The sequence below is a fragment of the Rhincodon typus genome, chromosome 16 (genome assembly GCF_021869965.1).
Source record: "Rhincodon typus isolate 14 chromosome 16, sRhiTyp1.1, whole genome shotgun sequence".
Lineage (NCBI taxonomy): Eukaryota > Metazoa > Chordata > Chondrichthyes > Orectolobiformes > Rhincodontidae > Rhincodon > Rhincodon typus.
This window is the reverse complement of record NC_063347.1, coordinates 27,576,651-27,600,601: the sequence shown is the minus strand read 5'-3', so window position 1 is coordinate 27,600,601 and position 23,951 is coordinate 27,576,651. Positions and strand designations below refer to the sequence as shown.

The 23,951-nt window shown below is 39.6% G+C and overlaps 2 protein-coding genes across 2 annotated transcripts in view; one reads left to right on the top strand and one right to left on the bottom strand.

The window, feature by feature from the left end:
- cacna2d3a (calcium channel, voltage-dependent, alpha 2/delta subunit 3a) overlaps window positions 1–23,951 on the bottom strand; it is a 791,006-nt gene that overhangs the window by 137,650 nt on the left and 629,405 nt on the right. The gene's annotated exons all lie outside the window — the stretch shown is intronic.
- On the top strand, window positions 1,325–23,474 carry LOC109932730 (leucine-rich repeat and transmembrane domain-containing protein 1). Its single transcript, XM_048606647.1, has 3 exons — window positions 1,325–1,396; window positions 9,725–10,382; window positions 23,041–23,474. Exons 1-3 carry the CDS (start codon window positions 1,325–1,327, stop codon window positions 23,472–23,474), a joined length of 1,164 nt encoding a protein of 387 aa, XP_048462604.1.

The window sequence follows — 23,951 nt, the reverse complement described above, 5'->3', positions numbered from 1 at the left end:
ACTCAGCCTTCTCTGGACCCTAGTCCATCCAAATTCTCAGCTTAGAACAACTGTGACTTCACCCTCCAGTGAGCTGGTTCCTGCACATTCCCTAAGTGAGTTTCTCTGTGACGTTCAAAACAAAAATCCAAGCTAAATATGCGGAACAGAGATATTTCTCCCAGATTCTGATCTGCAAAACTAGACAACACTCATCCAAAATAGACAAAAACAAAACAAAACAACTTCTTTTTGTACATATTACTGAGGTAGATTACCTTTACATCTGGTCTGCATTTGGTCAGCTAACTTTGAGCAGAATATGTGGGGGACCTACAGACTCTCATTCGAAATAAAGCAACAGGCCCTTTTCATCCCTTGAACCAATATGCAATTCAATGAACTTATGGCTGATCTGTGAACTAGTTTCATATGCTTGCCTTTGCCCTAAATTCCTCAATAGCTCTGGCTAACCAAAATTAATGCAGATTTAAAATTAAGTACGATTTTGCATCAATTGCTGTTCCTAAAAAATGTCCAAATATTTATTACCCTTTTGCAGAGAAGAGCTTATTGATTTCCCTCCTGGAAATCTAACTCTAGGCTTTAACTTAGTTTTGCAAGGGGGTACTTGCTAAACTTAGCTCTCATGCAGAAAGAGTGGGAATAAATTACTTAGGCTGACAGCCAAAATGGAAGATGAAACTGGGATACTTGATGTGTTGAATGAGTAAGCAATGGCATTTTCAATTTCTCATGCATCTGAATCTAATCCATCGCACTAATACCCCCAGTTGATAAATCTATAGCACAAATATTTGATATATACTGTTTAAAATTGTTTATAATCAGTACTGTAGGATAAGAATTGAAAATCTATATAGAAGACCAAAATGCCTCTGTCTGTTTGCTGGCAAGCACCTCAAGTGTCTTTGGGCAATTCCAACCAAAACTGGTGGAAGACACCTTTCACCAACGATCATGTTGTAGGGGTATTGATATCTAACCACCCTGAACAGGAAGGTTTTGGCTGCCTGATAGGGAAGCCCATGGCCTTGCCCAAACATTAACACAACTGACACCATAACTTAGATATCCTTTAACATATCAGCCAGACATTCCAAGAAAGAATGTAATGAATTTTCTTCATTAACCCCGGAGTATGTTTCATGTTTCACTTGTTTCCTTTTCTTACATTTTATTTGTTTCAGCTAAGTTATGTACTGAGGCATGGCTCTCTATTACTTGTAAGGCAAAGTTACAGGTGGCAAAAATAGGCAGGGAAGATGAAGAGATTAGAGCAAAATGGTGACAGAAAGTGACCGCCAATAATTAGAAAGGGAAGATGAAGAAGCTAGAGCAAGAAGGCACGAAGTTAATGCAGAGCAACAGAACACACAAAGAACCAATGCTACAAGTAAGAAATCAAGGGTGGAATTTTCTGTGAATATACGTGTCAGTCTGGGGGGCGCAAGTGAACTTAAGGTTGGATAATGATCTACCAGGACCCTGTCACTTCCATTCTTACCTGAAGAAACAATACTGATTCACCTTTCCACCCCAACACTAAATGAAGTCTTTAAATGGTCATTTAATGATCATTTAAGAGCCTAATACCACTTGAGTTGCAATGATCTCAGTTCTAGGTGGGATGGAGAAGGGTTGACTGACCCTATTGGTCAATCACTGTGGGCAGGCTGTCAGTTTGGAAAGGTGCTTGACAGGGGCAGGCCCTAAATCTGCTCTAATCTGTAAACAGTTGGAGGGCTGTACCTAGGGCAATGTGATGGCTGCTGACAGCCACTCTCTGCTACTGTTTGCCTCAATCTCCCCTACTCCACAAGATCCCTGCTGAACAACACTTACCTTTCCTGGAGGTGATTCTTTGGGAGCAGCCACAGCTCCTATCTGTGCGCTGCTGAATAAGCTGTCAACTTTTGATTGTCTGGCAGCAATTGGCAGCTCAGATTCCCTTGTCCCAAGTCCTAGTTCAGGCAGAAAGTCCACCAACAGCCATCGGCTGTTTGATTATCAGAAGATCCAGTGGGTTTTCTCAGTTTCTTATGCCAGAGATTTCTCTTCTGGAAATGCTTCCAGTTATGGATTTAGTCTGAAAAGATGAATTTCCTGGTCTGACACTCTTTATGGAAGTTTCTATCTATGATCCCTGTCATTATTATGAATATGACATAAGTATTGTCTTGTGACAAAGGGGAAAAGAATTTAACTCCTTCAACGTGTTGACAAATTTCACCGATGATACTATTGTCACCATTAATTAAGCTTCCTGGTCCATTAAATGTGCTTGCGGAAATAATAACAAAATCAAAGCACTTTCTGAACAAAAGATCAGAAAATGAAAAGTTGAGCAAGATCGGAAATGACTATTACAAGGGGGCATACTTTTAAGGTGATTGGAGGAAGGTGTAGGGGAGATGTCAGAGGTAGGTTCTTCATACAGAGAGTGGTGGGCGTGTGGAATGCGCTGCCGGCAGTGGTAGCGGAGTCAGATACTTTAGAGACTTTTAACTGACTCTTGGATAGGCACATGGATGATAATACAATGTAGGGTACGCAGGGTAGTTTGATCTCAGTAGGATAATAAGTCGGCACGACATTGTGGGCCCAAGGGCCTGTACTGTTCTATGTTCTATGGTCTAAATTCTAATGTGGCTTATGTTGAAATAATTAATGTTGGAACAAACACTGAAAATGCAGAAAGTCACATTGAAAATGTGTACTGCTAGTATAGATGTTGAATTTGACACTAATGATTAAACATTCAGGATATTAACAACATTGAGGAAGTAGGTGCCAATGCAGATTGTGATTTGGAGAATTTGGGAAGAACATTGAAAAACAGTGGCTCAGTGGTTAGCACTGCTGCCTCACAGTGCCAGGATCCCGGGTTTGATTCCAGCTTTGGGTGATTGTCTGTGCGGAGTTTGCATGTTCTCCCTGTGTCTGTGACGGTTTCCTCTCACAGTCCGAAGATGTACAGTTTTGGTGGGTTAGCCGTGGTAAATTGTCCATAGTGTCCCAGGACTGTGTAGGCTAGGTGGACTAGCCATAGAAAATGCAGGATTACAGGAATAAGGTAGGAGGGTGGGTCTGGGTGGGATGCTCTTCGGAGGTTTGGTGCAGATTCAATAACACAAATGGGCTCTTTCTGCACTGTAGGGGTTCTATGTACAGTATGATTAATAGGAATCAAGTAGTCAGAATTGTAAAACTAATTAAACTATAGTCAAGCCAGTGAAGTAAAGCAAATGGGATTAAATTTATTTTAAAAATCAATGTTGTTTGGTTATTAAGTCTTTTGGATACAGTCATTTTCTGAGGATTTAGGTATTTCTGTTTATTTGTGAGATTACATTGTGAAAGAAAATAGTCAACTCAGTGAAGATAATTATATAAATACTTAAATGAAATCTGTTGGATTTGAGAAATGTTTCAATTAAATTACATCATAGACATAGTTTTGCAGTCTGAATTTCAGCTTTAACATTCATCTCACTCAGTGAATATGCCCACAAGGTGAATATCTCAGCTTGTTACTTCATGAAAGAATTTTCTTGATCTTATTTGTAAAATCTTATTTTAATGTTCTTTCTTTTATTTCCAAGACATAGGAAGGGTAGTCCAGCCTGTATATGATACCAGTCAAAGTTTCAACAGTATCAGAACACTGGTCTTGTTTTGATCACCACAATATTGGTGGGGAGCTAGGAAAAATGCGAGGGGGCTATGCCGCAGCTCATGTTAAACCCAGGAAAACAAAAGATGTTGAGGCCCTTCTGATCACAATGGGAAAACCCCACTTAAATAAATGCTGAAGCGAGCCAGGTTGGCAGTCTGATCTGTGGGCAGGCGCATAAAATAAGTTGCAGGAGGCCATTGCCAGGGGTCAATGTGGATGGTTCCTGGCAGTTGGTTTGGCAGTGAGAGGTGGAAGAAGGCAGGGGCTAAGCTTGGGTCCACAGTGACAAGGGAAGGAGAAAGGATGTAGAGAAGCTCAGATCATGATTTCAGATGTGGGGGTCTGACAATGCTCAATGAAAGTGGTGTAAATCATTGCAACTGAAGCTTCCTTATGAAGGCAGTGATACAATCCTATCCCTCCTCGTCCACAAGAGAAGCTGAGCATACACTTCACCACTTTTACAGTCTCAGCACCTTCAGTCCCGAGATCTTCTGTCACAGTTTTTCCCTGACAAGGGAGTGCACCCTGCCTTCAGTTCACTGGCCTCTGGCTGATATTGTGGATGAGGTCCTAATGACACCAGTAGATTTGACACGCATGTTTTGAACAGCTTGCCCACTTTCTTTCTGTGGGTGTTCTGCTCTTCTGCTCAAAAGAGCTGGTTAACATTGGGCACAGCAGGAAGGAAACATGCTTGGCGGATGTGAGTTACTCTTGTAATTTTACCTCCATATTCCTCTGCAACCTCATTTATTTTAATCAGAAGGAAAAACAATAACACTCACAAATAGCACACACTGCCCTGACTTGTTTTATATACCTCAGAACAGTATTTCAGTGTGACAGGTACATTCATTTCCAACTTGTCCTGTTTTTATGCTGTCCTTTTCCCTAATAGGGGCAGTTATAATTCGAACCAAAATATTGAAATTCTGCAAAATACATTAACCCCAAGAGATAAACAAGAGCAGAGACAAAATCATACATCAAAAGGCTACGTTACTCATTCAGATATTGTAAAGGTCAATGTCTAATATCAAGATCTATGCACATTGAAAGTCACACATGATCTTAACTAACTTAGTAGGTTTGTTAGCAACGCTAACATTGAAAGAATTTAACATTTGCCCTGGATTTCAGGGGGCACGTTTATTTTTGTCCACTGAACTTCAGACAGATTAAAAAAAAACTGCAAAACCTGAGCTACAAAATCTTGATTTGTGAGGCACAGCTGTCTCCTCTAAACTGACAGCCACTGCTCATGTGGCATGTTAGGAGGAGACATGGTAAGCTAGCACTTACTTTGTGAAAAACACTGTGGGAAGGCTGCAGCAAAAATTAAGCACCCTTACAAGGCTACCCTTACTACCGACTGCATGATTCCACCTGAGATAACACAATCCTCTTCAGTTAATGTTCAAATGGAACATTAGACTGTGAATATTGGAAATATAAATCAATATCAACATCTATGTGCAACTTTCGTGTTGTATTAATCTCTGGATTAGCTCAATTCTGTCTGAAAGGAAAGAAAATACCAGGTACAAACAATGCAAGGTAAGACTGTGTATTAAGTGGCTGATCTTATATAAGTTAAAATTAGGAAATGGCTATTTAGAATTTGTCTCTTGTACATTTGGTGCAGGTTCTGAAGTCCCTAATAAACTTAAAACTTGATATTAATTTTGTGGGAGTTGGGCATTTTGTAGTGTACCGTACTCGATTAGTTATTCCTTTCAGTCTTCAGATTGATGATTCTTTGTGCCCCACATTGAAGTATGAATTGATACAGTGCAAAGAATCAAACAGACAATCTGCGATCTTGCTGAACCATGGGGCTTACAGTCCAGCTTTTTAACCAATGAGATGTAAGGATTGAAAAAGAAACAAAGAAATGACTGGGAGAAAATAGAGTGCGTTAGAGGCAAATCTTATACAAAGAGAGTAATAATGAAGGGGAAGAACGACTATCAAACAGACACAAATGTATAGTAAGAAGGAATTGCATTGTAAGTTTGAAAATTTGATAAAAAGAATTTTAAAATAACAGGACTGAGTCTTCACAGTTTCATTTATTGACTTCCCCATTTCAGGGAGGTTGAGTACCAGAGTAAGAACATAAATCTTTTGAACTGATGAGAGAAAAAACACATTTTGTCAAAGCTTTTGTCTTGTATTCATTGGGACAATTGAACAGAATATCAATAGGTATTCAAATGGAACAATAGGTTGTGAATATTGGAATCTTGCAAATTCTCCTGGTGAGTGCAACACATAAACCTTCGACAAAATGTGTCGTTTTTCAGCAGTACTCAAGTTCTGTGATAACAAATAACTATTTAATAACATAAATATAATCATTAATAGTAATCTTGTCATTAAAGGTTCTTTATGCTGTTAAGGAGAAGCTGTAATGTAGTGCTGAATTTAATAATTCATTAATGCACAGCTGCAACACTGTATACATACTTGAGGAGTATGGGAGGGAGCTGCTTTTTTGTGAGGCTAGTGAAAGGGTGAGGGGGGAGGGAGCAATTGACCAGTAATTTGTGACGATTAGAACATCATGGATTATCTCTTCCTTATCCCAAATTCCTGGATGATTTATGTATTGATAAGTAATGTACAAATTATGAATGCCAAATTCTGAACCATTGCATTTAAATAAAGGAGTAGCTGATTCAGAGCCTTAACAAAAATTCTGCAGGTAAATCAACAAGCCTAACAACATGTTATCCAGTATGAATTAAGAAACATACTTCCATCACTATTAGACTTAAATCTTAAGTAATAGAAAGTAGATTTGCACTTTGAAAGCTGAAACACTTTTTCACTGATCAGAGGGAGAAATATTATTTGCACTCTGGAAATTAAATAAAAAATTTAGGCAAATATACAGAAAAAGAAAAACTACAAAATCATCAGTGGTCTGCAGTAAAAGTAAAACATAATATCAATTCAGGGCTCAAAATTACTCTCCTTGCCTTAAGAATGGCTTACATTCTGCTGATGTAAGTAATGCTGATGAGTAATTCATCAATGGACTAATGAGATGTTTTTATGCCAATTATGAATAACTTTAACATATCATATTTAAGGTAAAAATAGTTGCAAAAAATTTCATTGAAGAGAAAATTATTGGCACCAAGCATTTATGAGGGGGTCATGACAGCTTGTTCAAAGCTTCAACAAACAGATGAATTTTGGAAACCATCTATTACTAAGGGAAATTATTCAAAGATAGACTCAAAAAAGAGACACTGATTGATGATGCCCTCCAGAGAAGAGAAAGCTGGTTTTGTACTGGAGAGAGATGCTGTACAGCCACTGGCCTGGCTGTGTTAGTTAATAAATCAGACCCAAGGGAGATAGCTGTTAAATGAAGGATAATGCATCTTCATGAATGATATCTAATGTATAGAATTCATGCAGTCACATTGGAGGATGGTATGATGATAATTGGAAAACTTAACATCAGCCATGAGTTTAATTGAATAGTTAAGTTCTGATTGCCCAATAGGATACAAGGAGGTAGAAAATGCTGTAGAGATTTCATTGACAGTAGGATGGTACTTCAAGAGTTGCCTCTCATGAATGTTCCCATTGATTCACTTAAATTGCCACAGTCCACTTTCTACAACACTTAAAGTAAGTGGCTTCAAATTGTTTGAAAACTGCATTCAGACAACCATTGTGCAGAAATATGATCAACAAATTCAGTGTTTATATCAGGAACCAGCTTTTAGCAATGCAGGAAATAGTACAAGTGAACAGTTTATCCTTTTGCCTCTGCTCCAGTGATGTTAAAAGCATGCATCCTTAACATCATTGCATGGAGTTAAAAGGACGCCTCAGTTACCATCACAGGGATGTAGCTAACAATTCGTAATATTTTGCCAAAAAGGATGAGCTCTCATGCACAATAAAATAACTTATGTGTTTCTGTTAGGGAGAGGAAGTGAAACCATCCGTCATATTCTTTAGTTGGTGTACATGTAGGAGAAACACTCGAATTACTGAATGGCACACTAGTTTGCAAAGTAAAGAGGGTGGCACAGTGATACATTGTTTTGAACTTTACTACAACAGTGGGAACCCAATATTGGGCCCATGTGCAGTTCTGAGTTATTGCTTGTCATCAAGGGAATTTTAAAACTAAAAGATGGCCAACCTTTATTAGTGCCATCAATGTGGAAGGGAAAATGTTCTACAGAAATGGTAACAAGGTGTGGAGCTGGATGAACACAGCAGGCCAGGCAGCATCAGAGGAACAGGAAAGCTGACTTTTCGGGTCTGGACCCTTCTTCAGACCCGAAACATCAGCTTTCCTGCTCCTCTGATGCTGCCTAGCCTGCTGTGTTCATCCAGCTCCACATCTTGTTATCTCAGACTCCAGCATTGGCAGTTCCTACTATCTCTACAGAAATGGTATTGGCCACATTTCCAGCCTTTTCAGACTAATGGATCATTCGTTGGTTCAGTGAGGAGACAATTTTGGTCCTCTGACCGAATGTTGGGAGGCCACCGCAAGGTGCTGCTATTCTCTAGATTCAGCTGGTGACTGGTCCAACAGAGTGAAAATGATGGAGAACTCTGATTCCTGTAGAATCCCATCCCGGAAAATTCCCCTGGAAGTAGGGTAGTAATGGGAAGCCTTCCCAAAGTGCAACTCTCTGAATTTCCCAGCCATTATCCCTCTTCCCACCTCTAGCTCTGTCACAAAATTCAGTTTGCTATGTTGAACACATATACACCATCTGCATTACAGTATTAATGAAACAAAATGGGAGACAGTTACAGGTGCAAGTCAGAAATTTCAAGGCAGTTCAGATTATTGTCACGTACCTCTTTGCAACCAATTTACAGAGAAACAAACAGAATTTTCAGAAATGGGTTAGTAAGAACCCCTTTTATTTGAAATAGAATATAATTTGGCAGTGGGGCGAAGTTATTAAAGGGATGTGTAAGTTAGCTTTAAGCTTAAAGAAAGTAAGGTAAATAAATTGATAACAAAGATTAAATTTTAGATAACATAGAAAGTAAAGCACATCAAAATAACAACAATTAAACTTGTCATTAAAGTCTAAATTTATTGTAAAATCACAGAACAAAGGGATATAATATGTATCACCCTGCACCTCAGAAAGATCTCGTAGACCACTAGTGCCAATCAGATATTTGTGAGTATGCTGACAACAGTTTTCTGTCAATTAATATAAATGGATGGGAAATTATGAATAACATGCCACAATGTGGAGGTTGCAGGTGCAAATCATATTAATAATCTAATCTTGACATGATCGCTTGTATAAGAATCTAATAAGAAAGTGCCTGGACTCCAAAACTCTTTGAATATCACAGAATTCAAACAGTGTGGAAGCAGGCCACTTGGCCCATTTAGTCCACACCAACCCTCCAAAAAGCATCCCACCCAGACCCACCCCATCCCTGTAACCCTGCATTTACCATGGTTAACCCACCTAGCTTGCACTTTGCTGGAAACTATGGGAAATTCAATACGGCCAATCCACCTAACCAGCACACCTTTGGACTGTGGGAGGAAACCAGAGCACCTTGAGGAAACCTACTTGACAAAGGGAGAATGTGCCAACTCCACACAGTTGCCCAAGGGTGGGATTGGACCCGGGTCCATGGTACTGTGAGGAAGTAGTACTTACCACTGAGCCACCATGCCGGTCTGTTAAATATTCTGTTAAGCGCATTTTTAAATTCAGTTACTTTACCAATCAGTGAAAATATAGGAAGATTCTAATGCACTTTCAAACTAGAAATTTACAGTGCAAGTTCTATAAATCTAAGAAGTAGACTGAATTTGACAGGATTGCCATTTATTTTGTACCACCCCAATTTTACATTTCCAAAATGAGTCTTAAATTGCTGGAAACTTGTGTCATAGTTAATGTGATGCCAGAGGAACAAGGAGAATCATGCACTAATTTATAGTGCTGGTTACGAATACTGCAATTATAATGGAATTTTAGTCTGATTTTGCTCCGGGATGAAAAGTATTGCTCATCACAGGCAGCAATTAACTCAACAGTAGTCGTACTTGTAGATAACTGTTTGTTTACGTTGGTTACAGGTGAAATCACTTTCGGAATTCTTGGTCTCTTATTAGTAGACTCAGTTATTGGATGTCCAGAGAGATGTCTATGCAACATTACACTGAAAGAAGTGAGCTGCACAGGTAATGGACTCTCAGAGATTCCAAAAGGTGTTCCTCCTGACACAGAAATCCTATACTTACAAAACAACCATATTCACACAATATCAAATGCTACTTTTACTGATATGCCTCAACTGCAGGTATTAGACTTGTCAAATAACATTATTTCAAGTTTATCATCAAATACATTTGATGGATTGCATAATCTTCTCAAACTGAATCTTGCAAATAACTCCATCAACTATATGGACAATAAAATTCTTCGTGAAACCCAAAATCTCGAGCAACTGGATTTGTCATTTAACAATCTTACAAGTTTGCCTGAGGGTTTGTTCAAGAACCAGAAGAATCTGTTCTGGCTTGGCGTGCATCAAAACCAACTTCATCAACTAGACACTGCCCTTCTGGATTCACTGTCAAATCTACAAATACTTTTGTTCCAGAAAAATCAATGGATATGTGACTGTCACATGGGTGGATTGAAACTCTGGCTGGAGAGCTTTCTGTACAAAGGTTAGTAGTATATGCTTTTAGTATTTCAGGAACTATTTGTGCTGTTTGTACTCATGCATGAGAACTGAATGGCTCTTTAAGAGAATCTGGAAGTAAATACAGGCTTTAAAACTCTTGTTAATATTACTATAATTCCAGCTCATATTCAAACATCATAGCAGTGTCACAATATGAGTAACAAATGTAATCCTTTCCTGGCATTAGTCTAAGTTGTCCCTGCCTTTTGTCAGCTCTCACTAACACATATAGATTTATCTCTTATTTCACTTCCTTGTGATAATAGTGTTACAAGCTTTTCTTCTAAATAATTATGTATAATAATCACAAAAGAATGACCTCATATGTGAATCATGCTCTCAATTATACCATAGTCAGGGCAGATTGGCTGTGAAAAGGAAGTTTGACATAGGTTATGAACATCCATGAAATTTCACCAATTACAAATATTTCATTAGAGTGACTCCTAGACACAACAGCATGAAACAGTAGACAGAGTAACAGACAAAAAAAAAGAGGATCTATCTGATCCTTGAACTGATTTTGTTTTTGATTGTACCTTAAATGAAGGAATTGGACTTGGACACTGACATAAATAGAAATGTGGGGAAAAAGAGGTCAAACTTAAAACAAAAATACATAAAGACCAAGATAGAAATTGTAATATCAAACAATTTCTTTACTCACCAACACAAATTCATGAGACAGTAAATGAAAATTACAATCAAACATTGGGGGGTACAATTCTAAAGGGGTTTGCAAGAGCAGAGGGACCTTACAATAAATGTGCACAGATCATTAGATATGGCAGGACAGGTAGAGAGAACATTAACTAAAGCATTCAGTATCCTCAACTTCATTAATAGGTGCACAGATTACAAGAGCAAGGAGATTATGTTGAACTTGTATAAGACATTTGCTAGATCTCAGTTCTGGGTGTCATATTGCAGGAAGGATGCAAACGTATCAGAGAGAGTGCAGAAACTACTTAGAAGCATCTAGGGATGAGGAACTTCAGTTATAAGGATAGATTGAAAAGTTGGAACTGTTCTCCTTGAATAGAAGAAGACTGAAAGGAGAGCTGATAGTTGTTTTCAAAATCATGAGCAGGCTAGATAAATTAGAAAGGGAAATAAGAACAAGAGGAAATAAATTTAAAAACCAAAAGAACTGCAGATGCTGTAAATCAGGAACAAAAACAAAGTTGCTGGAGAAGCTCAGCAGGTCTGGCAGCATCTGTGAAGGAGAAAACAGAGTTAACGTTTCGGGTCTGGTGACCCTTCCTCAGAACTAAATTTAACTAATTTAACTAAATTTAAAGTGATCTGCAAAAGAAGCAAGGGTGAAGTGAAGAAAAAAGGTAGGATCTTGAATGAACTGCTGGGAAGTGTGGTAGAGGCAGGTACAATTGAGGTATTCAGGACAACAATGGATAATTATTTGGATCTAAATAATGTGCAAGGGGATGGGGAGAAAAGTGAAGATCGGCACTAGGTAATGATGCTCATTTAATGAACCATTGCAGGCACAATGGACCAAATAGCCTCTTCTGTGTCATTACACTTGTGTGATTCTGAGGCTCCAAATATAGGAAACTAAATCAGTTGCAGAAGCAAATCTAGACAGAGCCATGTGGCATGATTTAATAGGTTCATTGATTAGTGAATGTGGTTGCATGCTTATGTTCCAAGTTACAACCACAAACTGCAGTGGTTCATATTTACCTTTCCCGTTTTTCTTCTTCCTGTAACACAGCCCCTCATTTTGCTGGTAATCCAAGTTTTTTGTAAAAGCCTCAAACTGCAGTTCTGACTCCAATTGCCATTTCCATGGCTTAAGCAGAAATGCTGTAAAGGGACGCAGACACTGTCCATTGAGTGGAAAAAACAAAACAGGTTTGAGTTTTTTTGAGCCCCAAAATTGGCTCCTTGTTCAGAATTTATCCGCTTCTTTGTTTCTTGAAACACTGTGTATAGCATATGCGGGAAGTCAAGATGCTTCAATGTGGATATGAAGATGGTGAATAAATCAATTGCTTAGATTGAACTCCACCAAGATCAGGGCAGCCCCTGATCTCATTACAGCCTTGTCTAAACATGGACAAAAGAATTCCAGAGATGAGGTGAAAGATATTGCCTTGACATCAAGCATTTCTTTTTTACTTTATTCATTCACGGGATGAGGGCATCCCTGGCTAGGCAGCATTTATTGCCCATCCCTAATTTCCCAGAGGGCAGTTAGGAGCCAACCACATTGCTATGGGTCTAGATTCACATGTAGGCCAGACCAGGTAAGGACGGCAGTTTCCTTCCCTAAAGGACATTAGTGAACCGGATGGGTTTTTCCGACAATTGACAATGGATGCAAGGTCATCATTAGATTCTTAATTCCAGATATTTATTGAGTTCAAGTTCCACCATCTGCCATAGCAGGATTCGAACCTGGGTCCCCAGAACATTATCTTGGTCTCTGGATGAACAGTCCAGCCATAATACCACTAGACCATCCTCTCCCTGTATTGATATGTTTGACTGTGTCATTCAGGAGCTCTAGCAAAACTGAAGTCAATAAAAATTGGGGGGGAAATACCTTCCACTGGCTGGAATCATGCTTAGCCAAATAGAAGATGGAGATCAATCACCTCAGCTCCAGGATATCCTCAAGGTGGTATTCTTGGCCTGACCACCTTCAGCTGTTTCAACAAAGGACAAAAGTGCAAATGTTTGCTGGGAGTTGCAGAGTCCTCATTCCATTCACACCTTCTCAAATAATGAAGCAGTCCATTGCCCCTTTAAACAAGACTGGGACAACAATAATTGGACATAATTGTGACTTATATTTGGTCACAGTCATTGTGTTAAAATCTTGGAATTTCCTTCCTAACAGCTGTGGAGACTGTAGTGGTTCAATAAGATGGTTCATCACGACATGCTCAAAGCTCCTTATAGATAATTAATAAATGATGTCAAAAAACAAATGCCAGGGATGTTCAGATCTCAAGAATGAATAGAAAAATGTCTTGTACTGATAAGCAACAAGTCGGATTTGTGCCAACAAATGCCAGTTAATGTATGATCTCTAACAAAAGAGGGTCAAATCACCTTCCCTAGATATTCACTGAGAATACCACCACGGAATTACACTACCATCAGCATCCTGTGGTCAGTTTTGATCAGAAGCTCAACTGGATTAGTCACATAAATACTATGACTACAAGTGCAGGTTAGAAGCTGAGTGTTCTCTGATGAGTAACTCAGATTACTCAGGATAACTTCTGATTTCCCAAAGCCTTTCCATCATTGATTAGTCACATGGGAGGAGTGTAATGGAATATTCTCCTCTTACCTTGATGATAATCATTAAGAATCAAGAAGCTTGACATTATCCAGAACAAAATAACCCATTTAATGGTATCCCATTTGCCACTTTAAACATTTATTCTCTCACCTACGGTGCACTGTCTACAAGATCCATTACAACAACTTGTCAAGGGTCCTTTGATAGCTCCTTACAAATCCACGATTAGTACCAGCTAGAACAAAAGGGGTAGCAGACACATGAAAACACACTGCCTGCAAGTTACACATCATCCTACTTGGAACTACACAGTTGTTCTTTCATTCCCTTACAGCAACATAGACATGCTTACACAACACAACAGTTCAAGAAGGTGGTTCATCACTACCCTCTTAATAACCAATAGGGATGGGCAATAGATACTGGTTTTGTTCACATCACATGAACAAATGAAATAAAGTGGTATTCCCAGGTTCTGGATGCATAAAACTTGTTTATGATCTCAGGGAATTTTTCCTACAAGCTCAAAATTATAATAATAACAGATGAATACATCCATTCAGAAATGCCTTATGGTTTCCTCCCATATTAAACCACTATTAATTATTTCTGAAATGCATGCAGGGTTTTTAGCTTCTTGATTCTATCTGGAATTCCATTCCAAGTGTCCATTACTCTACATAGCAAAACCTCATGTTGCTAATGCAAAATTTACCTTTAACTCATTTGAACCCAAATCTCCTTGACTTAGTCCTACAACTTAATTTAGTATTGTCTTTTCCATGTTATTTTACATTATATATAATTACCCAGATTTTGTGGTCAGTGGTAATGATGATTTTCAATGCCCACCTCAAGAAAAGTGGTCCACAAAGATTTAATGATCTCTGTGGTGTAGATTTCATCTTTCCCAGCAGTGACTGCATTCACTTTTTTTATCCAGTTGCAATATTGTCTTCAACTAGGCCAAGCAGCCATCCACATTGAAGAATTCTTACAGTAAATCAGAAAGTAAAAGCTACTGATTATCTTTGACTGTTTAATCATTTTAAAGACAGTGAAATAAGGATCGGTGCACACACTGGAATTAAGATAAAAGCTGAAATACCTTAACAAATGTAATTTTTTTCATTTTTTAAAAAGTCTATGGAATCTATCAAATCTATTGTAATGGAGACATTTGATATTGCATAATTTATTTTTAGGGTCAAATCATTTAGCAATAATTGCAAACTTAATAGAATATTAAGAATCCAGTTACACCAAAAGTGTAATTAACCAAATTTACCCAAAGTGGTTAATATGGTTAAATTACACTTATGGTGTAACTAGATTTAGATAAAATATTAATTTTTCAAGGGTTCTTACAGACAGACTAAACATGTAAAATGACATGTTCACATCAATTCAGATGATTTCCAGGTGTCTTTTATTCATAGGACTTCAACAGTAGATCCTATAGAGGAGTAGGGAATCGTCGTTAGCAATCTCTGGACTTTCGCATTTAATGTTACAGAGTTGTCAATTTCCTAGCTGTAATTGCAAATGCTAATAATTGTTTTACTGTCAATATAACCACAAAATGTGGGCCAATAGCTGTATAAGAACACAATGTGCCAGGTTGAAAATTTGAGTTATAGTCTATCATCACATTTCAGATAGGCTTAATATTAAATGACAAAGAATACACAGCATACAAACAGGCAATTCAATCCATTCAGATCATACTGGCATTTATAGTCCACTTGAGATTTCTTTCATCCTTTCTTGACTCAACTACCATCATAATCCTCTATTTCTTTTGCTTTAAATGCATATTCACCTGCTCCTCAAATGTATTTATATTGTGTCCCTCAACTAATCAATGTGGTAGCAAGTTCCACATTCCCGCCACTTTCTGGGTACCTTGTATTCTTTATAATCCCTCCAGTGCTTGAATGTATCTCTTGTATGACTTGGTGACCAAAACCGGACACAGTGTTCAAGGTCTGGTTTGATCAGAGCTCAGAAGAGGTTGATCATGACTTCCACGTTCTGCCCAGCTTTACTTTTTCATCTAGATTGGGGCAGAGAGATGGAAGAATCAGAGCTTAATCTTGCTTGCTATGTGGCTGGCAATTTTCAAGATCAATTTTCATTTGTGTCAGTGAAACATGCATTACTGAAAGCTTCAGCCATGGCTTTGAAGGTTCCAGTCCATAGAGTCATAATGACAACAAATGTCTTCATAAGGATCAAGATGCTCATATTTAGCTTGCTAGGTATGGATTTCATAGAATAACAGAATGGTTACAGCATACCAGGAGGCCACTGGCTTTTTGAGTCTGTGCTGAGTCTTTCCAAGAACAACCTAGTTAGTTCCATGCCCCTGTCATTTCCTGGTGGTCTTTATTCTTTTCTCCTTCAAGTATGTTAAGTGAGAACAAGTGGCAGAATGGTTTGCTAGCCGGTTTCAAGATAGAAAGCAGAGATTGGGAATAAAAGGTACTTACTCAGAGTGGATGAAGACAGTGCTGATGTTCCACAATTATCACTGCCATTCACAATTTAGATCAATGATTTGGATTTTAGAACCAAAAAGCCATTTTTTTAGAGTTTGTAAATGACACCAAATTGTTTGGGGAGGGGTAGTGGAGGAGGATTGTCAATATTGTGAAGGACTGCAACAAATTACAAGAAGACTTTAGTAAACTTGCAGAATGTACAAATAATTGGCAAGTGGTATTATTCAATGCGGTTAAGTGAGAAGCTTAGTAGGAAAAATAGGCTTGGCTAATTATTTCTTAGGAGATGCAAATTCAGATGGAGTAGAAGTAAGAAGGGGTCTCGGAGTACAAATATATCAATCATTAAATGATGTACCACTAGTTAACGTGGCCTTAAAAGGAGCAAATCAACAGAAGGCTTTGTTTCTAGAGAGATAGAATTGTAAAGTAGTGAAGTTATATTGAATTTGTACTGCAACTTGGTTAGATCACATTTACAGTACTGCACATAGTTCTAGACACCATATTATAAAAAGGGTATAGATGCATTGGAAAGGACGCAGATAGGATTTACAAAATTGATACTAGAAATGTGTGGTATAAATACAAAATAAAAATTAGCAAAACCCTGATGAGCTGAGTCGCCTTCCTCTTGATGAACAAGTCTTAAAGGTTACCGAGTAGAGGTCTCTAAACTTTGAAAGCTTTGAGAAAGTGGGTACTACAGAAATCAATTCATTAATGTGATGTGGGTATTGGTGACTAGGCCAATATTTATTGCTCATCCCTAATGGCCAGAGGGTGGTTAGGAGTTAACCACAGTACTGTGGATCTGGAGTCACAAAAGCCAAACCACGTAAGGATCACCAATTTCCTTCCCTAAAAGGCATTAGTGAACCAGATGGATTACTTTTACAGCAATCAACTGGTTAAAAGTCACCATTAAACCTTTTACGGAATTTGAATTTCACCATCTGCCGTGGCAGGATTCAAACTCTAGAACATTAGCCTGGGTACTGAATTGTCAGTCCAGTGACATTACCATTATTTCACTGTGGCACTGACACTGACGCCACCTCCACCCCCATTCCACACCCACCCAACTACCACTCGCCCAGTGAAATGTCTCCCCTTGTGGGGAATAACATATCTAGTAGGATTCAATTTGAGAATCAGCAGGAAATCCAATAGGGAATTCTGAAGAAACATTTACGGCAAAGCATTATATGAAACTCGTTACCACAGGGAATGATTGTAGTGAATAGTATGGATGTATTTAACAGGAAGTTAGACAGACATTTAAGGGACAAGGGAATGGAGAGTTATGATGTTAGATTTGGATGAGCGATGTTGTGCTAAGGTTTGAGTAGAGCATAAATGCCATCATACTGATTTGGCTGATTGGTCAGTTTATGGATTGCATATCCAATGTAATCCTTCCCTCTTGATAGCCATTATTTATTTTGCCTCCCATCACACTTTCCAGCAGTGACTTCAGATCCTTGCTACTTAAAGATGTCTATCCTCAAGTAGCCTTTGGCTCTTCGCTTTAAATATGTGTCCTCTGATTCTTGACTGTTCACACAAATAACCTATAACTAATCTATTCAGTCCCCTCATGATTTTGAATATTTCTTTCAAATCTCCTCTCAAACCTTTCTCTGTTCTAAGGAAGACAAACCCAGCTTCTTCAATCAAGCTATGTAACTGACATCCCTAATTCCTGGAATAATTTTTGTAAATGTTTCTGCATTCTCCTTAAGTCCTCCCATTCTTGCTAAAGTTTAGTGCCCAGAAGTGGACACAATAGCTAGTGAATGAACCAGTATTAAAGGTTATCATAGCTTCCTTGTTTTCTGCCACTAGATCTCTACATACAAAGTCCTGTGCTCTTTTTAAAATTACATTTTCAACCTACTTACAATGATTTATAAAGCCTGAGGCCTTTATGCTGCACGTCTTTTTAACTGTATCCTCTATTTTGTACAGCTATTATTTTGTATTGCCAAATTGTGATATCATTTGGTTAATTGTGAATGCTTCAAAACAATTCAGTAAACTTCTTTGCTCTTTGTTGTCAGGATGCAAGTGAATCTGACAAGGTCATATTGTTTGACCATCCCTAGTTGATTGGAATGCAACTGAGTCACTGGCTAGGTCTATTCATTTGGGATTAAAGGCCAGTTAAAGAATTTGGGACAGAAATGAGTTGGTGAGACTGAGTAAGGGAGTGAAACCTTTGAGGTTTTACAATCGAGCGATCTTTTTTAGTGCCAGAATTACTGAAGTTAATTCACTACTTGTCATGGTGGGGATTAAATTTTGCAACCTGAGGGTTGGTAATCTAGTAATATGATACAATATTATCATAACTTAATGATATATTCTTCAAACATTGGAGTCGGTATTTGTCAGGAACCTTGAGCACCTTCACTTGTTCCTATGTTCCTGATATTATTATGGATCTGTTAGAGACCCAAGATTACACTGCTGTTCAACCCTAGGTGAATTTGGGGTTACTGTACATGCCAGAAAATTTGATTTATTAAAGCATTTTGTTAAGGAGTTGTGCATAAAAAAAGACAGTACGGCTTTTCATAAACCCAAAAACAAAAGCAAAACAACTACTAGGAGTCAGAAGTAGTTAGAAATTGCTGAAAATTCTCAGCAGGTCAGGAGAGAAACAGAGTTAATGTTTCAGGTCAATGACCTATTTTTATTTGCTATAAACACTTCTTCTCTTTTTTACTTTTTTTTAATTCCTTCATGGATGTGGGTGTCATTAGCTATTTTCTTTATTCATTATTTTCTTTATTCATTAACAAGATGAGGGCATCACTGGCTAGGCAGCACTTATTGCCCATCCCTAACTGCCTAGAGGGCAGTTAACAGTCAACCACATTGCTATGGGTCTGGAGTCACATGTAGGCCAGACCAAGAGATAGCAAGATCCGCAGATGCTGGAGTCAGAGTCAATACAGTGTGGAGCTGGAGGAACACAGCTGGTCAGGCAGCATCAGAGGAGCGGGAAAGTCGACGTTTCAGCTTTACACCCATCATTAGGACTAGGGAGGGGGAAGGTAGCTCGGAAATAAATGGAGGGAGTGGGGTGGGGCTGAGGGAAGTTAGGAGGGGTGGTGATAGGTGGATGCAGGTAGGGGGTGTTGGAGATTGGTTAGTGGGACCAGTGGGGCAGATAGGTGGGACAGAAGATGGACAGGTAGTGTCAGGTCAAGGAAGTGGGGATGAGAGGGAGGGAAGCATTCACCTTCATTCCCCTAAGCCCACACATCAACAAATTCCATACACGTATAGAAGTTGAACAAATTTTCCGCCGCCTTTGCCTCTGCATCTATTTCTTTAACTGTGAGTCTAACTCACCCTCTGCAGACCCTTTCTCCCGCCTCCAACAAACCCCAGCCTCCTGGACACCACCCCAAGGCCTCCTACCCTCCCTCGGCCTCTCCATTTCCAATTGCCATCGCAACATCGATCACCGCAATCTCTCTCCCCCTCTCACTCACTCCAAACTCTCCCCCATGGAACACGCAGCCCTCCGCTCCAACCCTAACATCACCATCAAAACCGTTGATAAAGGAGTGCACAGTGGTAGCATGGCACACTGAACTTCATATCACGGAGGCCAAACGCCAACTCTCTGACAGCTCCTCCAACTGTCCCCTCGATTATGACCCCATCCCGATCACCAAACCATCATCTCTCAGACCATCAATAACCTCATCACCTCAGGAGACATCCCATCCACAGCCTCCAACCTCATCATTCCCCAACCCAGCACCGCCTGTTTCTATCTCCTTCCCAAAATCCACAAACCTGACTGCCCTGGTCGACCTATTGTCTCTGCCTGCTCCTGCCCCACTGAACTCATCTCCACTTACCTCATCTTTGTCTTTTCCCCCCTGGTCCAGGAACTCCCCACCTACGTCTGGAACACCACCCACGCCCTCCACCTCCTCCAAAACTTCCGATTCCCTGGCCCCCATCCTCACCATGGACATCCAATCCCTGTAGCCCTGTATCCCCATGCAGATGGCCTAAAAGCCCTCTGGTTCTTCCTCTCCCGCAGGCCTAACCAGTCCCCCTCCACTGACACCCTCATCCGCCTAACCGAACTTGTCTTTACCCTCAACAACTTTTTCTGTAACTGCTCCAACTTCCTACAAACTAAAGGGGTGGCTATGGGCACTCGCATGGGTCCAAGCTATGCCTGCCTCTTTGTAGGATACGTGGAACAGTCCCTCTTCCGCTGTTAAACTGGCACCATCCCTCACCTCTTCCTCTACTACATTGATGACTGTAACGGTGCTGCCTCATGCTCCCATGTTCACCAACTTCACTAACACCTGTCACCCCAACCTCAAGTTCACCTGAACTATCTCCGATACCTCCCTCTCCTTCCTGGACCTCTCTGTCTCCATATCCGGTAACCGTCTCAGCACCGAAATCTGTTTCAAACCTACCAACTCCCATAGCTACCTTGGCTACACCTCCTCTCACCCATCCTCCTGTAAGAATGCAATCCCTCACTCCCAATTCCTCTGCCTCCGCCGCATCTGCTCCCAAGATGGAGCGTTCCACTCCTGGGTATCCCAGATGTCCTCCTACTTCAAGGTCCACAACATCCCAGCTCCATTGATTCATAATGCCCTCAACTACATCTCTTGTATTCCCTGCACTTCTGCCCTCAAACACCCTTACCCCAACAAAAATAAGGACAGAGTCCCCCTGGTCCTCACATACCCCCCCACCAACTTCCGCATCCAGCGTATCATTCTCTGCCACTTCTGCCACCTGCAATCTGACCCCGCAACCAAAGAGATATTTCCCTCCCCACCCCATTCCGCCTTTCGTAGGGACTACTCACTCTCTGACTCCTTGAATGCTCCACACTCCCCACCAACCCCACCACCCCCCGCACCTTTCCCTGCAACTGCAGGAAGTGTTATACTTGCCCCCACACCTCCCCTCTCATCTCCATCCAAGGCCCCAGACAATCTTTCCAAATTCAACAGGGATTCACCTGTATATCCTCCAACATGGTCTACTGTATCTGTTGCTCCCGATGTGGCCTCTGCATTGGTTAGACCAAGTAGACTCGATGACCAATTTGTGGAGCATCTGCACTCTGTACGTGACAAATGATAACACCTTCCAGTTGTCAGCCATTTTAACTCCACCTCCTACTCCCTTGGTGACAATTCCATCTGGGCCTCCTCCAGTGTCACAATGATGCCACATGCAAACTGGAGGAACAACACCTCATATTCCACCTCAGGAGATTACAGCCCAATGGCCTCAACATAGAATTCACCAGTTTTAAGTTCTCCCCAACCCCAGCCTCATTCCATATCCAACCCTCCCTCTCAAACCCCCACCTTGACCTGACACTACTGTTCATCTTCTCTCCCACTTATCCGCCACACCACTCCAACCACCCCCTACCTGCATCCACCTATCACCATATCACCTACCTTCCCCCAGCCCTAATCCCCTACCTCTATTTATTTCCGAGCTCCCTTCCCCCGGTAAACCCAAAACTTCGACTTTCCTGCTCCTCTGATGCTCCCTGACCTGCGTGTTTCTCCAGCTCCACACAGTATTGACTAGGCCAGATGAGGTAAGTATGGCAGTTTCCTTCCCTAAAGGGCATTAGTCTGACAATCGACAATGCATTCATGGTCATCATTAGATTCTTAATTCCAGATATTTATTGAATTCAAATTCCACCATCTGCTGTTGTGGGATTTTAATCCAGGGTCCCCAGAACGTTATCCATTTCAGTCCACGAATAATACCACTAGGCCATTGCCTCCCCAGTATTTAGGCCAGCATTTATTGCCATGCCTAATTGCCCAGAAGGAAATTAAGAATGGACCACATCACTGCGGATCTGGAGTCACGTGTCAGTCAAACAGGGTACGGATGGCAGATGACTTTCACTAAAGGATATTACGCGTAATTCAGTTGGAGTTTGATGACAATTGATGTTAAGCTAGCTTTTTTTGTTAAAAATCCCATTTTTTTAATTGAATTCAAGTTTCACCATCTTCTGTGGTGGACTCAAACCCGCAACCACAGTACATTAACCCAGGTTCTAGACTACCAGCTCTGTGTCATCAATATACCACCACCTTCCCAGTAATCCTAGTCTGAGCGATTACTCTCTTCTTCAAGTGAGGAAAAACTGTATGAACTCTCAAACCACAATGTATTCAACTGGCTATCTGAAATATTTTATGAATGGGATTTAATATTTGCAGAACATAAAAATGTATTACAATGTAGGGATTCGAAGTGGCACAGTGAGTAGCTCTCCTCCTCTGATCTGGAAGACCATGGGTTTGAGTCCCACTCCAGGACTTGTTAGTTATTTAAGTATCCAGCCACTGGTGTAAACACACCAGGGTGTATTGGTGCCAGCTGAAATTAATCAGGAGGATTAGCATGCAACAAAACCATCTGACTACAAAAAAAATTTGGCCAAATCCAAAATCAAATTATTATTGCTATGAAGGTGACCTCATGTAATATGGATGAAAGAAAGAAAAGAAGGAAAATTGTATTATAAAAAAGTTCTCCATGTTTTAAACATCTGAAGAATCAATAAATAACCTTTAATGTGTAATCTTACTGGCAGCTGTCCATTTATTATAAAATACTCAGAAAACAAATCCAAAAAAGTAAGCAACAGGACAAAAAGGAACATGGTATTCCTTTATTTGCTGTATCTCCATGTGAATATCTATAGGCAGACTTCCAGGTTTAATAAATGTACAATGCACAGGAAGATGAGGTATATTTTACTTTGAAAAAAGATTGAATAAATTCTATACTATTATTCGTTCTGTTTTATATAGGAGGTCAGATTGATGAGATTCTCTGCACAGAACCTGAAGATTTAAGAAGTAAAGACGTTATGAAAATCCCTCATGAATTATTCCAACCATGCTCCTCTGTTGAACATAAGCCACCTCATGCAGACTCTGGCCACAAAAGTCCTACTACACAAAATCTTCATGTCAAAAATGAAAATGACAATAATGCAGACTGTACTACAAAGTCCAAGCAACGAACAGGCAGCTTACGTCATGCTGTTGCCACAATTGTGATAACTGGTGTCATCTGTGGCATAGTTTGCTTAATGATGTTGGCAGCTGCGATTTATGGCTGTTCTTATGCAGCTCTTATGGCTAAATATCAAAGGGAACTAAAGAAACTGGAACATCTGGGTCCAGAGATTGAACAAGGAAGTGCTGAAGAGAAGGAGCCACTAGACGGTTCACTGCCATGAATTTTGACTTTCCGATTGCATTTAAAATATCATAATAAGCTAGAACCAACATGTCATAATGATGACAATCTATGATCAGCTTATGAATGCTTTCATAAATTAGCAGATATCTAATGTACCAGACTGCTTTAATTTATTGGAGCACTTTGGACCTTCAGAATTTTGCATGTAAATCTTTTAATGTATATCATTTAATGTATATATTAGTTTAGATTAACAGTGTCAATTATAAATAAGGTGTAGAATTAAAAGAAGAAAGGAAACATATGAGATTATTAAACACATTATGAAGAATGCTATGCATTCAATTATATAGTGCACGAAGGATCATTTGTCTTTTCCATTTAAACACATTAACTGTAACATACAATTTATTCTATTAGCAAATTAGTCTAATCTACAGCATTGTAACTGGGATTACATCGGTATCCTTTACTAAAGATACATTTCAGCAATTTATTTTGTATAGTGTTTTGG